This window comes from Manis pentadactyla, chromosome 6, assembly GCF_030020395.1.
Source record: "Manis pentadactyla isolate mManPen7 chromosome 6, mManPen7.hap1, whole genome shotgun sequence".
Lineage (NCBI taxonomy): Eukaryota > Metazoa > Chordata > Mammalia > Pholidota > Manidae > Manis > Manis pentadactyla.
Window position 1 is genome coordinate 106,494,403 of NC_080024.1, and position 13,758 is coordinate 106,508,160.

The 13,758-nt window shown below is 35.3% G+C and overlaps 1 protein-coding gene across 3 annotated transcripts in view; it reads left to right on the plus strand.

Moving 5' to 3' along the window:
* PTPN2 (protein tyrosine phosphatase non-receptor type 2) overlaps positions 1–10,324 on the plus strand; it is a 116,782-nt gene extending 106,458 nt beyond the window's left edge. The window contains exons 9-11 of one of the 3 annotated variants that reach the window (XM_036897254.2): positions 2,796–2,897; positions 3,699–3,791; positions 9,965–10,324. In XM_036897254.2, the coding sequence (XP_036753149.1) occupies positions 2,796–2,897; positions 3,699–3,750 (154 nt within the window). In that variant the 3' untranslated portion in view covers positions 3,751–3,791; positions 9,965–10,324. The other 2 variants (XM_036897255.2, XM_036897253.2) reach the window with 2 other exon arrangements.
* Positions 10,325–13,758: the final 3,434 nt, after the last annotated feature.

Genomic DNA, 13,758 nt, shown 5'->3' on the forward strand with positions numbered 1-13,758 from the left:
GTATAAATGTGTGTGTATGTTGCTAACTCTTGTGATGGTTAAGATATTTCTTGCTGCAGGTTGCCATTATGGTCTGAAAGCCAGTGTTCTCAATTCTAGTGCAACCCATAAATCCAGGTCACTGAGAGTAGAGAACATTTGGATAAATGGAAAGTCAGATTACTTGAATCCTCCTTCTTTGTATTTGTATAGTTATAAAGTACATCTAATGAGACATGTATTGGGAATAGCCTACTATGTGTGCTACCAAGAATTCCACATGATCTTTCATGGGCAAGGGTCCACAGGAGGCATTCCCTGCTAGCTTATGGCCAGAATTGTGTAACCATATAGGAAAACCTGGCCAGGCCCACTTGTCAGGTTATATTACACAGACATAATTTCATTAGGCCCAACTAAGTAAAAAAAAAGACTATTGTATCACAAATGGAGAATAGTCCTTACATCTCTGGAATTTCATTCTTTAAGTAATGACATCCCTTGGAGTTGTATTCATTCCATTCCTAAAAACATATATACAGTGCATTTTTGAAAATCAAGAGCCTCTCTTCTATTATTTTAAATGGGAAAAAATTGTGTATTCCCAGCCTAGCCAAAATCACAATGAATTTCCCCAAATACCATAAAAATCCTGTTAAGTTCCTTTATAAGAGTATTTAAAGCATTAATTATATAAGCATGGAACACTCAGTGAACTGATATTGGGTTTATCAGTTTCATTATTTGATAAATGAAAACACTGGATAAAAATTATGATTATCTTTTAGACTGCAGTGAAAATTTTAAATTAAATAATGTGTTTAAGATTCCATCTAAATTGGAACCTGGCTTGGTGGCTTCAGGCCCTTGACAGAAACAGATACAGGGATCCATGGAAGACTCACCCCTTGGATGGGAACCCTATATTCTTTTATATATTTAATGTATGTTTGCCTGCACTTGAATACAACTTAAATTTCTTCACTGGCAGGTATGCACATATTTGTTACAGTGAATTTTCAATTCAGAGAGTGAATTCTGGGTAATAATTTTCCTAGTCATTATAGCAAATATTCAGGTAGAGTTCAGACCGAGATACCCAGGAATATGATGACTAAACATAAAAAATACATTAGAAAGCACCAAAAGGCATACAGAGATAAGCAAACAAGAGTCCCTAAGTTGCCAATCTGGGGGTAAAACAAGAATCAGCATCATAAATTGTGTACTATAAAGCAAATGCCCTAAGATAAGAATAGAAGGGCTGTCAGATGATGAGAGGAAGCAGAAGCAAAGAATAGAGCTGAATGAGAACCATAAAGAAGGAAGGTGTCTAGGGTAGAGGAGAACAGCAAAGCCATGTGAGCAAGAACAAAGTATTGCATAGCAGGAGTATACCAGGAAGTTTCTGTGTGGACATGTTTTGAGTTCTCTTGCCTCAGAGTATATATGCCTAGGAGTGCAGCTGCTGGGTCATATTGTAACTCTGTGTTTAACATTTTGAGGATCTGCCAGAGTTTTCTGCAGATATTTTATATTCCCACCAGCAATGTCTGAACGTTCCAATATTCCAGAGAAATTTAACATGGATAAAATAATCTAATATACAGTCTACATTAAAATTTCTCTGAAAAATCCACTTCATAGCTTAAAATAAACTTTTTATTGAGATAAAATTTAAAAACTTATATTGAGATAGAATTTACATACCATAAAGTTCATTTAAAGGGTACAGTTCAGTGGATTTAGTATATTTACAGTTGTGTAGACATCACCATAATCTGATCTTGGAGCATTTTCATGATCCCAATCTCTGTAACTATTTCACAGAAAAGTAATTCAAGATCTAATACATGATAGTGCATTGTCTTTGGTTGATGTAATTCTGTAATCTGGAACTGTTAGCCTTTTTTTTTTTTAACCTTATTTGACATTGACATTTTTGCAGGCTGTGTATCAGTTGCCTTTTAGAATGCCCCACAATCTGGATTTCTCTGATAGTTTTTCACTATTGATTCAGATTAAACATTTTGACAGGAAAAAAGTTGGCTGTTAATGTAGTAAACACTGAAAAGACAGTCAAAATTTCTAATCAAGCTCCATAATCAGAGCTGTGCTTCAGAAAAATTAATGTGGCAATAATGTTTAATTTGGAGGCAGGGAAACTGGTTGGGCTTTTGCTGTATTAAAGGCAATAAGTGAAAAGAGAAGATGGATTTTGTGAGTTTTTTTTTTTTAAGGGAAGAAACAGTAACTTTTGTGTTGCTATTGACCATTCTTTCTGTAGACCTAGGACTGTGTATCTTGGGAGTCAAAGAGCTTCCTTTGGCAAAACATTCTGTACTGGATAGGAAAATGAGAGCTAGAAATATGTGTGGACAGAGCATTAGGCAATGCCACAACAGACTATTCAGGGAGATACTAAGTAGATAGCTTTTATCAGGGGTCTTTGTGAAAAATCAAAGGTAAGCGTGGAAGGGCACAGATGCTGGCGTATCTGCTTGTTTTGCCACTTCTACTGGCTGGTTAGCAAAGAGGGAAAGAAAACTGACAGTCACAGTCCACATTACAAAAAGAAAGCACCTTGCTTATTTTTAGGTCCCAATAAAAGTACTTCTTATTATAAAACTGTTCCAGAAATTGCCACTGAATTATCAGAATGTATCTTTGGACCACTTAGAATATTGAAACTTTTTCCCTTTTTTATTCCAGTTTTTGAGTTAGGGGTATGGGAGGTATTTGAGTTTAAATCCTCTGTCTTAGAGTAATTAAGTCCCGCCATGCATTTCTTTTTATTTGTTTTTATTTATTCATAGTGTTTTGCGGAAACGTGTTCGAGAGGACAGAAAAGCTAACACGGCTCAGAAGGTGCAGCAGATGAAACAGAGACTAAATGAGACTGAACGAAAAAGAAAAAGGTGGTTATATTGGCAACCTATTCTAACTCAGTTGGGGTTTGTGTCCGTCATTTTGGTTGGTGCTTTTGTTGGCTGGACACTGTTTTTTCAAAAAAATGTTCTATGAATAGTTAATTTGCCCAGAAAGCTTCTGCACTAGTAGCTGACAGTGTTGCGTTAATCATAAGGGTTTGTCTGTTAGCAGACTCCTTATACCCCAAAAAACAGTGCAGTAGAATAGACACCACCAGATAAATGATATATATTTACTTCCCAGCCCAACATCTTCAGGGCACTGCTGCCAAACTGTAAACAGCTATCTAAAATAAAGACTTAAATGCTTGTAAAAAACTGGTACATTTTGCAACTGTATTCATACATGTTAAGTGTATTATTTCACCTGCTCAGATTGAGAAATCCTTTATCACAAGGATTTGTTTTTGGAGGCTATCTAGATTTTAACCTATGCTTGATATAAGCAATAAATATTGTGGTTTTATCTACATTATTATTGGAAAGAAAATGACCTCTAAGTAATGCGTGTAATGTATAATATACTGTTGACATGGGCATCAACATTTTATATTACCAGCCATTTTGGGGTAAATATATATTTTATAAGTATCTATTTAATCTTAACTTTTGTAGTTAAATGTACTTTTTAAAAGCTCAATTTGGAAAACCTGTTACCATAAAAAAATTAATTGTGTGTTGATTCAATTGTACTGGATACATTTTCCTAAAGAGAAGTTTGATGTGAGCAGTTAGAACTCTGAATAAGCATATTTTACTATATATTTGCATTTCTTTTATGTTTTACAGTTTCCTTAATTTTAAAAAGGAAAACAAACAAAGAAACAAAAATTTAAACTAAATATATCTTTGGAGGAAAATTCTCCTTACTGGCATAGTCAGGTAACAATCGGTCCAGACTTTGTAAAGAAACTGGTTTCTGTAAAGCCCATTATTAAAACTGTTTATTTTTCATGAAAATTTCAATGTAATTACCCTAATTTATAATTGGGGTAAATCATGATTTAGGAAATAAAAATAAGGAGTAGCATTTTATTATCCTTGATTTCAGTTTACCAGACTGAAGTTTTGAAGTAAACATTTTTTTAAGTTCTTTCTACTTCAATAAATAGTATGATGTACAAACCTTACATTGTCCTTTTAACTTCTTAATGGGTATTTTTAAGGCATATTGTTTAATGATTTTATCTGCTCTTTTGAGTGCTAGCTCTCTTCAGATCCAAGCATTCCATTCAGTGTTTAACTTGTTTAACTTAAACTTTAAATAGTTCTTATAAATTTTATTGCTGAAATAATGAAATTACATTATTTCAGTGATTTTCAAACTATGCTCATTGGACTTTTAAGGGGTCTCCAAGAGGTGGTAGGAAGGACTCCATCCCACCAACCTTTACTTTCAACCAGACCATCTCTGTTTTATCTATTTTATACACTACATAAGATTTCTGCATGAGGTTTAATTATTTTAAGGGGGCAGTTACAATGTAAAAAACAGTTTGAAAACCATTGGTACAGATAGATATTTTGAATTGACTTGAGAAGCCTTCTTGAATGTGTTAAATTATGCTGAAAGCACAAAAGCAGAGTGTAGGTGTTACTACATATTAAATAAGATTTGTGTAACTTGTGCCGTGTCCTAATTCAGTATTACTGTGTCGTGTAACTTTTAAGTGGAGAGGCGGTAAGAGGGACATTTTCTTATATCTGCGTTAAACCTGCGTTGAGGTACCAAGACCCTCATTACATTTTAGGTCATTATTGGCTTAAAATCTTTCTTTCCAATTTGCCTTGGTCTATTTTGCTAAAATACAGTATATTACTCTGCAAGTGAAATATGGATAGACCATATTAAATTTCCATTTGAAGACATGTAGCCTTGCTTTAAAGAAAAAGGTAAAGATTTCTTATAGGAAACAAATGCTGATAGTCAAATTGCCCCTTTGTAGGGTGAATGTCCTTCCCTGGGTTCAGGGTTTCTTCTTGCATTTTGTCTGCTTCCTATCCTTCTGTTTGTTGTGATATATTTTTTAAGTCATATTCAGTATAGTGAACACTTGTTGATGAACTTCTGTAAGGGTTAGTCATCTTTCCTCTGAGCAGAGCCTTGAGGAAGTTTTTACCATTTGTAATATTTACTGGTAGTGCCATATTCTAATTACTGAAAATATATGGCAACATGCTGTGGTGCCCATGGTCATCATCCTGATCCTTTATTAAATGAGGTGTGCTGTTCAGCACCCAGACATGGTTCCTGCCTTCTCAGAAAATAGAGAAAGTTAGCAATCCAGAATGGGTTCTTTGTAAGACTTGTGTGTCCTCAGGTCTTCATAGTAATTTCTAATTATAACAGATTTTAGCAGTAAGTTGTGTAGTTTGATCTTAATTAGGTAGTATTACTTTTGAAATTGGTTAAGGAAGAGAAAAAAGATTTTTTTTAAAGCCAGACACTTTGTTGTTCTCAGGGAAGAATATTTTCATTAATGTCTAGTTTGTTTATGTTCATATCTGTCCCTGCTCTTAAACTGACGGCAACTTTGATTTAATACCATCTTCTCTAGCTATACCAACTGGTTACATATTCATTTCCAAGTTTAGCCAAATACTTTATTCTCTCCTACTACTGATTTTTATGTATGTCTACACACATATACTACATAAAAATATAATTCTCCATCTTTAGATGTTCCATATATAAAACTAAAATAATATCCTTTTCCTGAATTCTTAGGGGGTTAAAAAAATAATATATAAAAGTGCACAGAAGTTTAGAACAATATAAAGACCTTTTCTCATATTTAGAGGATATTTTATGTATTTGCTCTGTCCTTTTCTCCTATCTTTTTGGCTCATTTCACCAATATTTATATTTCTACCAAGGAATGAACATAAGAAGAGAGAGGAAAAACTTGCTTTCTTTTAATAGCTGTGCTTACCAGGTATGCCAGAGGAAGGAATTGTAACTCTGAAGTTAACTTTATGTACACTTGTGCTTGTCCCCTTTGTTTTAAATAAACTAGAATTGATGGAATGAATTAAAAAATTACATTGTGGTTTCAAAAGTAGTTTATGGTATGGAGGAGTCCTCCAGTTTTATATAAATCCCTTCTTTGCTTTCAGCATCAATTCAGAGTGGTGGTTGCTACCATTTATTGATTGTTTACTATGTAAACTAGTACTTTTACTAGCACTTTTCATAATTATCCTATTTAATCCTCACAACAAGCTTTTGAGGTAGGTGGTGTTAGTATTAAGCCATAATCAGCCTGACACTTGACATTTCTACTTTCTTTTATGGTGCTATTATTGAAAAGTCTCATATGTAGGGTATTATAGAATTAGATAATTCTCAGACTTACCTTCTGCAAGTCATTTCCCTCTTGGAAAAATATCTCTGACTAGATTGTATATAACTAAACATAGGCCAGATTCTGATTATATTAGAAATGTTTTTATTGACCATTATATACTCTATATTAGATAGAGTACCTACATTTCCAAAATGCCTGCCTGGTTATTGCACAGATTTTAAAAACTAGTGTGCCTTGATTTTTACTTTCAGCGATAAACTACAGAGACTTTTTTAAATGTAGTCTATTATAAACCTAATGAATTATGTATATGGCCCATTTCTTCCTATGTTCAAGCAAGAGTCTTAAGGAATCATGCTTTCTGTAAACACGGATTTTTTTCTTCCAGTGGGTCCATGTGGGTTTGTCAGTGGGATGGGGAATATGGAGTAAGGGCGTGAATCTCTCAATTTGGTGCATGCTAGCTGGGGGGTTGAGGTCAGAACTTGGTGCACTGAACCCGGTCCCGAACTAAGTGCATAGCAGAAATGTCTGTTCTGTGTTTTCATTTCTACCTCAACAGCTAATTAAGTCTCTTCTACTTTAAGAAATCTTCATTTGGCTTTGATTTATTTAAATGATAGGGTCACAAAATATTACAAATAAAATTTTGAAAAATAGAAACATAATATTTTTCCATATAACAAAATTAAGATCTCTGGATTTAAAATACAGGTCTTGGTCATTCCTGATGATTTACTCTGGAGTCAACCTGCTTCTTTCATCTTTTTCCCTAGCTTGCTTTGGATTTGATTCCTGTTTTTCTTATACCTATCTTCAAAATACTGTTTATGGGACAGTACCAACAGCCCCTACCCCTGTGGATATGATAGAAATTCTTTATATGTGTAAACAATAACATGCCCTGGTGGGAAGAAACTCAGGTTGCATAAGCTCCACATACCTGCTCTGCCCAGGAATCCTCAGGCCAATAAGCACACTTCTTGGCTATATTCCATATACCTGGCCGTAATACAGACATTTCATTGTTCATCCAAATTTGGGGTTTAAACTTTAGTTTGGGCATTTTAAGCTACCCCCTTTCTTGGGCAGTCTTCTAAAGAAAAAATGTCTAGGAAAATGGTATGAGTTTGGCTATCTCATTTTTCCCTCTTCAGCAGGAATTTTCTCAGCATTTTCCACATTCTGATTGCTACAAGAACAGCATGGAGCAATTCTGCACATGTGTTTTCTCTCAGCACTCTTCAGAGAAATGGTTATCTACTTTGGCTACTGAATTCAAGAGACTTCTTTAGGTAGCACTTTTTCCCCACTGTCCTTGCTGACCCTCTCTCATTTTGTATGCTGTTTACTCAGTCACAGTGTTGCCAGGTGTCAGCAGCAGCTCAGATGAAAAGCTTGTACTTGACATTGCGAGGCTTTGTCTTTATCAATAACAACCTGAAATGAAAAGTCTTAATGAGCTCTCACCACCTCTGTGTGGTTCACTGGGAGAATGAACAGTTCAATCTTTTGAGCTGTTTTCTATTTTGGTTTTATAATTTAGAGTGGAATATGGGAGTTACAGAATTTAGTGGGGTTATTACTTATTGAGGCTACTTTGATACTGTCTGGTTTTCAGGTGTGGAGCCAGCTTGGGAAGATTATGCTCTGTCTGAAATCCAGCTCCTATTCCAGTATAAGAATAGTTAATGTGAGTGCCACCTTCTCCAAAGAAAGCACTAAGCATGGCCAATTTCACTTGATTTGTTTGAACCCATTTTACTTTTTTGCCTTGTTAAACAGAAGAGAAAAAAATGATCCAAGTGAACATATTTTCTTTCTAAAATGAAGACCATTTGTCTTTTCAGTCTTGCAAATAAATAGTCTTTTAAAATAGTTAAGAGTCCCAATGAGTTCATCTTATTTTCTTATCCCCCCAGGATAATATTTACGAAGAAAAAAAACTAAGTGAATTTTTAAAAACAGTCAAGTTCTTTTAGTTGTTATAAAATGATAGTTCATCCTCAGTGTGTGTATCTCTTACACACTGCTGGAGAAGACAACCGTGGATGTTGAACACAACAGTTCTGCCAATCAGTTTACATACATAATCTAAATTTAACCTGCTAACACCTTCTAGATGCATTGAGTTACCCCTATTTTCAGATAAGAAAACTGAGTCACAGAGTAACTTACCCAAGATATACACCTAATTTATGACAAGGCTGATATTCAGACTCCACCTTAAAGAATTCCAGCAACTCCAGACCTCATACTTGTTCCATTATGTCGTACTGACTGTTTTTATGGAATACTTAAGCCAAGTATTTAAATGGAAAAACATTAACTACTTTTACCTTTTAAAATCCAGTGTCCCTCTATTTATTAAGTGAAGCAAATCAAAGTTTTTCCCTGTAAAAATCTTTGTGAAACAGTTTGAACTATCACTAAACCAGAGAAATACTGAAACATTATAATATTCTCTAAACCAGACCATTATTTCATTCACTTTGATTGATTAGGTTGAGTTTGTTTTAATGAGCAGACTTGCAAATATATGGGAAACAACATACTTTGCAACAGTCAGAATCAATAAGCACCTTTCCTTACTTCAACCACTTTGCTTCTGTAGATCCCTGCAAGAAGCATCTGTAGTCATTTTTGTACTTGTTTTTGTGGCCCACAGACATTTAATGAGAATGTTTTCTTGATGACTTGGCATTTCTCTGTCTGTGTGAAAATTGGGAAAAGGGGGTTACTCAGAACATCAGAGTGCTTGGGACTGTCATTCCATTCTCAGCAGAAGGAGCCAGTGGTCAGGAAAAAGCCCAATTCACAGTATTCTGGGATTTTTGACTTTTGGATAAATCTGTGGATGTGGTTTATATTTTTCTACTTATATATGTGGACACATAATAATGACAAGTACTTAGATTTTGGAGTACTTTGTTGGAGCAAGGGAAGTTGGGAAAAGAATAGAAATACTATTTACCTCCTCAAAAATTCAGCTATTTTCAAATACTGTGAAATTACATAAAAAATTCAACTGCCCTTAAAATAGTTACTTCATCTGTCTGTCACTTGTTTAAACTCTCATTTATCTTTACTTTTTGGCATTCAAATACAATAAATCTGTCAATTATTTTATGTCTGTGTTTTCTTTTATATTGATAGTAACAAATCACGTCACTTCAGTTCTGTATTGTATAACCATTAGTATTATCCTTCAGGACAAAAAGCATGCTGCTAACAGTCGTGATTAATAAAAACCAAGTTTATGTTCAGACATGATAATATTTTTAGCAGTATGATACAGTGGAGGTCCAATTTGGATTAGACTTTTGCATTGAATTCCAAAGTATTGGTAAGTCTAGTACATACCATATAATCTTGCTAAACTGTTGTGGGTACATTTTTTAAAAATCTGTTTGTCTGTCAGTATCTCCTATGGAGGTCATTTCTTGAGTAACACAGGATGACCTAAAAAATTCATAGTTGGTAATTCGTGAAAAAGAATATGAGTTATGGTGGTTTAACATGAGTCCGTCTCACACCATCAAGCTGTTCAAATATCAAGCACTTAAGCAGTTTTACCAAGATAATAGTGAAGCACCTTGTGTGGTTGAATGTGATGTGTTGGGACACTTTTTTTTTTTTGGTTGCTTCTGTAGTTCATTGTCAGTCCTTTCGTGTTTCTGTGTATCCGTATACGTCTGTGTTTGGTAAATATGAATTGAATAGATGACTTCTTATTTTATGTTTTAGGCCAAGATTGACAGACACCTAAATATTTCATGACTTGAAAATATTCTGCAGCTATAAATTTTGAACCATTGACGTGCAAAGCAAGACCTGAAGCCCACTCCGGAAACTAAAGTGAGGCTGATAAACCTGTAGATTGCCTCACATTTGTTTGTTTACAAAGTAAACCTTACATCCAGGGAACAAAGACCACCAGCAGCAGAAGACTTTGCAGAACTCTCTAATTTGATGTATTCTTAAGTTTTTTAATGCGTGTATGAAATGTAAAAGAAATAAATTAGGAGAGACTACTTTGTATTGTACTGCCATTCCTACTGTATTTTTATACTTTTTGGCAGCATTAAATATTTTTATTAAATAGACTATGTTGGTTTGTGTGCATTATCTTAGGACAGCTTTGCTTCAAATATTCTTAAGGGTTCACTCAATTTTTTATAAGTAGCAATTGACAATTTGAAATTGGTTCAAAATATTGGTCACTTTTTAATATTTAGTTAACTGTCTATAGTCTGTCAATATAGGTTAGGTGAAAGCAACAAAAGAAAAGTGTAATATTCCTTTTGTTACTTGGAAAAATACTAATATGGCTTTATCCATGTGTTGGATGTTGTATTTTCCCCAAACATTTCTCATTGCAAAGACCAAAGGTTCCTTCCTGAGGGAGGCTTTTGGCTGCTTTGCCATCTGAATTTCCCAACAAAGTGACAGGTTTGGGCTGTATATTTAGTTAGTTGTCAGGTTATTGGTTCTTTTTGTCCAGAGACACTCGAGTCTCTGTGTCATGTGAATATCACCTTAGCAGTATAACAACTCATAATGGTTTTGTTTTGCTAACTGTTAGTTGTAGTACCGTTTATTGAATACATCTGTTTCATCTTTTAAAAGTTTATGAAAAGATAAAACCATGGGTGCACAAGACTCAAAAAAAAAAGTTTATGACTCACTTTCTGTTCCTTTTTGCCTTGTTTTCCAGGATGTTGTTGTCTCTTTTAGGAGTAAGAAAAGTCTAGCAATCCCTGCTAAACCTTTCCTAAAGAAAGTATGGAAAATTTATTATACCACAAAGCAGTACAGTAGGACAATCTTAATATTGTGTCAACAAAGCTTCTCGAGTTATTTGCATTCAACTACCTCTATTTCCTCACTTCCCGTATTTAATATTTTGTATCCCTCTAAAAATGACCTAGAAAGATCACCTTAGCTCGTACTATAGCCAAATACAGTTGAGATTCCTCTGGTTATATGGCACTCCTATTTATATGACCTCTTGACTATTAAGACCTTTGACTTGGAGTTTTCTTCATCTGTATTCTTCCTCTTTTTTTCTTTTCTTTTTTTAATTGTGGTGAGAGCACTTAACATGAGATCTACTGTCTTAGCAAATTTTCAATTATACAGTATGTTATTTTTTACTATAGTTATGATGTGCAGCAGATCTCCAGAGCTTTTTCATCTTGTTGAAAGATGAAAAACTGAAAAATTTCTCCTGTTGATTAAGTAACTCATTTCCCCTTTCTTCAGCCATGGTAATCACCATTCCAAAACTCTGAATCTATGTATTAGACTGTTTTATGTAAGGGAATCACCCAGTATTTGGCTTTCTGTAACTAGCTGTTCCCCTTAATGTGGTGCTCCCAAGATTCATCCATGTTTTCACATATTGCAGAATTTCCTCCTTTTACAAGGCTGAATAGTATCCCGTTGTATATATATGCTATGTTTCCTTTACCCATTCTTTGGTCAATGGACTTTTAGATGGTTTCCACGTCTTGACTATTGTAAACAGAGCTACAGTGAACATGGGAGTGCTAATATCTCTTTGAGACACTGATTTAAATTCTTGTAGAAAAATACCCAGAAGTGGGATTGCTGGATCATGTGGTAATTTTATTTTTAACATCTTGAGGAACCTCCTTACTGTTTTCCACAGTGGCTGCCCCAGTTTACATTCCCACCAATAGTGCCCAAGAGTTCCCTTTTCTCCACATCCATGCCCGCATTTATTATCTCTTGTCTCTTTGATGATAGCCATTTTGACCGGTGTGAGGTGATGTTTTGTTGTGGTTTTGATTTGCATTTCCCTGATGATTAGTGATGTGGAGCATCTTTTCATGTACGTGTCAACCATTCATGTATCCTCTTTGGGAAAATATATTCAAGTCGTTTGCCCATTTTTTAATTGGATTATTTGTTTTTGCTATTGAGTTGTGTGAGTTCTTTTTAGATTTTGGATATTAACCCCTTATCAAATACATGGTTTGCAAATATTTTTTTCTATTCCATAGGTATTTTTACACTTTGTTGACAGTTTCTTTTGCTGTGCAGAGCTTTTTAATTTGATGTAGTCCCACTTGTATGTTTTTTATTTTGTTGCGTGTGACTTTTAGTCCTCCTTAATAGGCACCCTAAGTTGTAGCTATGCCTAACCATTCAGAATTAATGGAATATTTCTGCTTATTCATTTGTTGAATATATATTTATTGAACACATTTGTGCTGGGCACTTGTACTAAGCATTGCATATTCAGTGATAAGGAGGGAAAACATGATTGTGGTCACTGCAGTCTTGTGGAAGAGCTAAACAGTAAGTGTGTGAATAAGCAAAAGTGCAGTTAAAATTAGTGGTAAGTGCTGTGATGGAAATGACAAAGGGCTCTACTTAGATGTGGGGAAATGGCTTTCCAGCCGGAAATTCGTAGCAGGATATCACCTGGTGATACTTGGGCACTCTGCTTCTCTCCTGGTAGGGACGTGGCCTTACCAGAAATTTGGCTTAAGGAAAGGAGAATCAATGTTTGAAGGCCTTAGGTTAAAGAGAAATGCACAGATTGCTAACCTGTATGCTTTTAGGACAGTAGTGTAAGCCCCCAGTTTGTAAAGGGCAGTGGCGAGGTAAGAGTCAAAGTTTCCAGATCTGGTGAGACCCTACTCTGTGTGGTCTTCAAGACTCACCGGCATGTCATTCCTGAGGCTTCTGGAGTCCCAGGGATGCTCCTTTGGAGGAGCTGCATCTGCACTGCCCTGTGTGAGCACCTACCTTCCTTTTGATGAAAGTTTATCCTAATTGAATCAGGAATTTAATGTAACTTTGTGGGTCTTTGAATGGATCTCTTCCCAACAATTCTTAGCCCACGTAAGATGCTATAGCTACTCTCAAAATGGAATTGATGTGGAAATCTCTACCACCATGATTGTACTTTGGATGGAGGGTTGGGAAACCCAAGGAGTGAGCAGGGAGCTGATGTCACAGATGGAGACCAGACAGTATGTGGCATGAGGCATTTGGGTGGTTAATTGGCCCACTGTTCAGTGCATTTGATTGTTTGGCTCAGTGAACAATTTAAGGAAGCTGAAGTTACAGCAAGGTAGCCTGATGCAAACTCCTGGTTTCTAAGCAAGGCTGTAAAAGTAGTTAAGGTCCCCCCCAAAACTTGACCAGTCAGTGGGATAGGGGAGGTCCCAAGGACACCCTCAGAAGCTACCTCAAGTGACATTCCAAGCCAAAGTTGAGTAACTGCTGCTTTAGGTATGGAACAGAGAATGGAGCTGAGGAAAGGCTGTAAATTTCCATGTCTGGCAACATTTGTGCCATGCAGTATAGAAGCAGATTGCAAGTAGTGAGAAGAATAAGAATTACTTTGAATAGTAATCATATAGACCTGTGGAACCAACTTTGATGTTCTTACAGGTAAGATTGGCAAGATCCGTGCTAGAGCTCTGTAAATTGTACATACTAAGTTAAAAATTTTTAAGAAACATAATTGATACTAATACAGGGATATTCTGCTTGAAAAATAA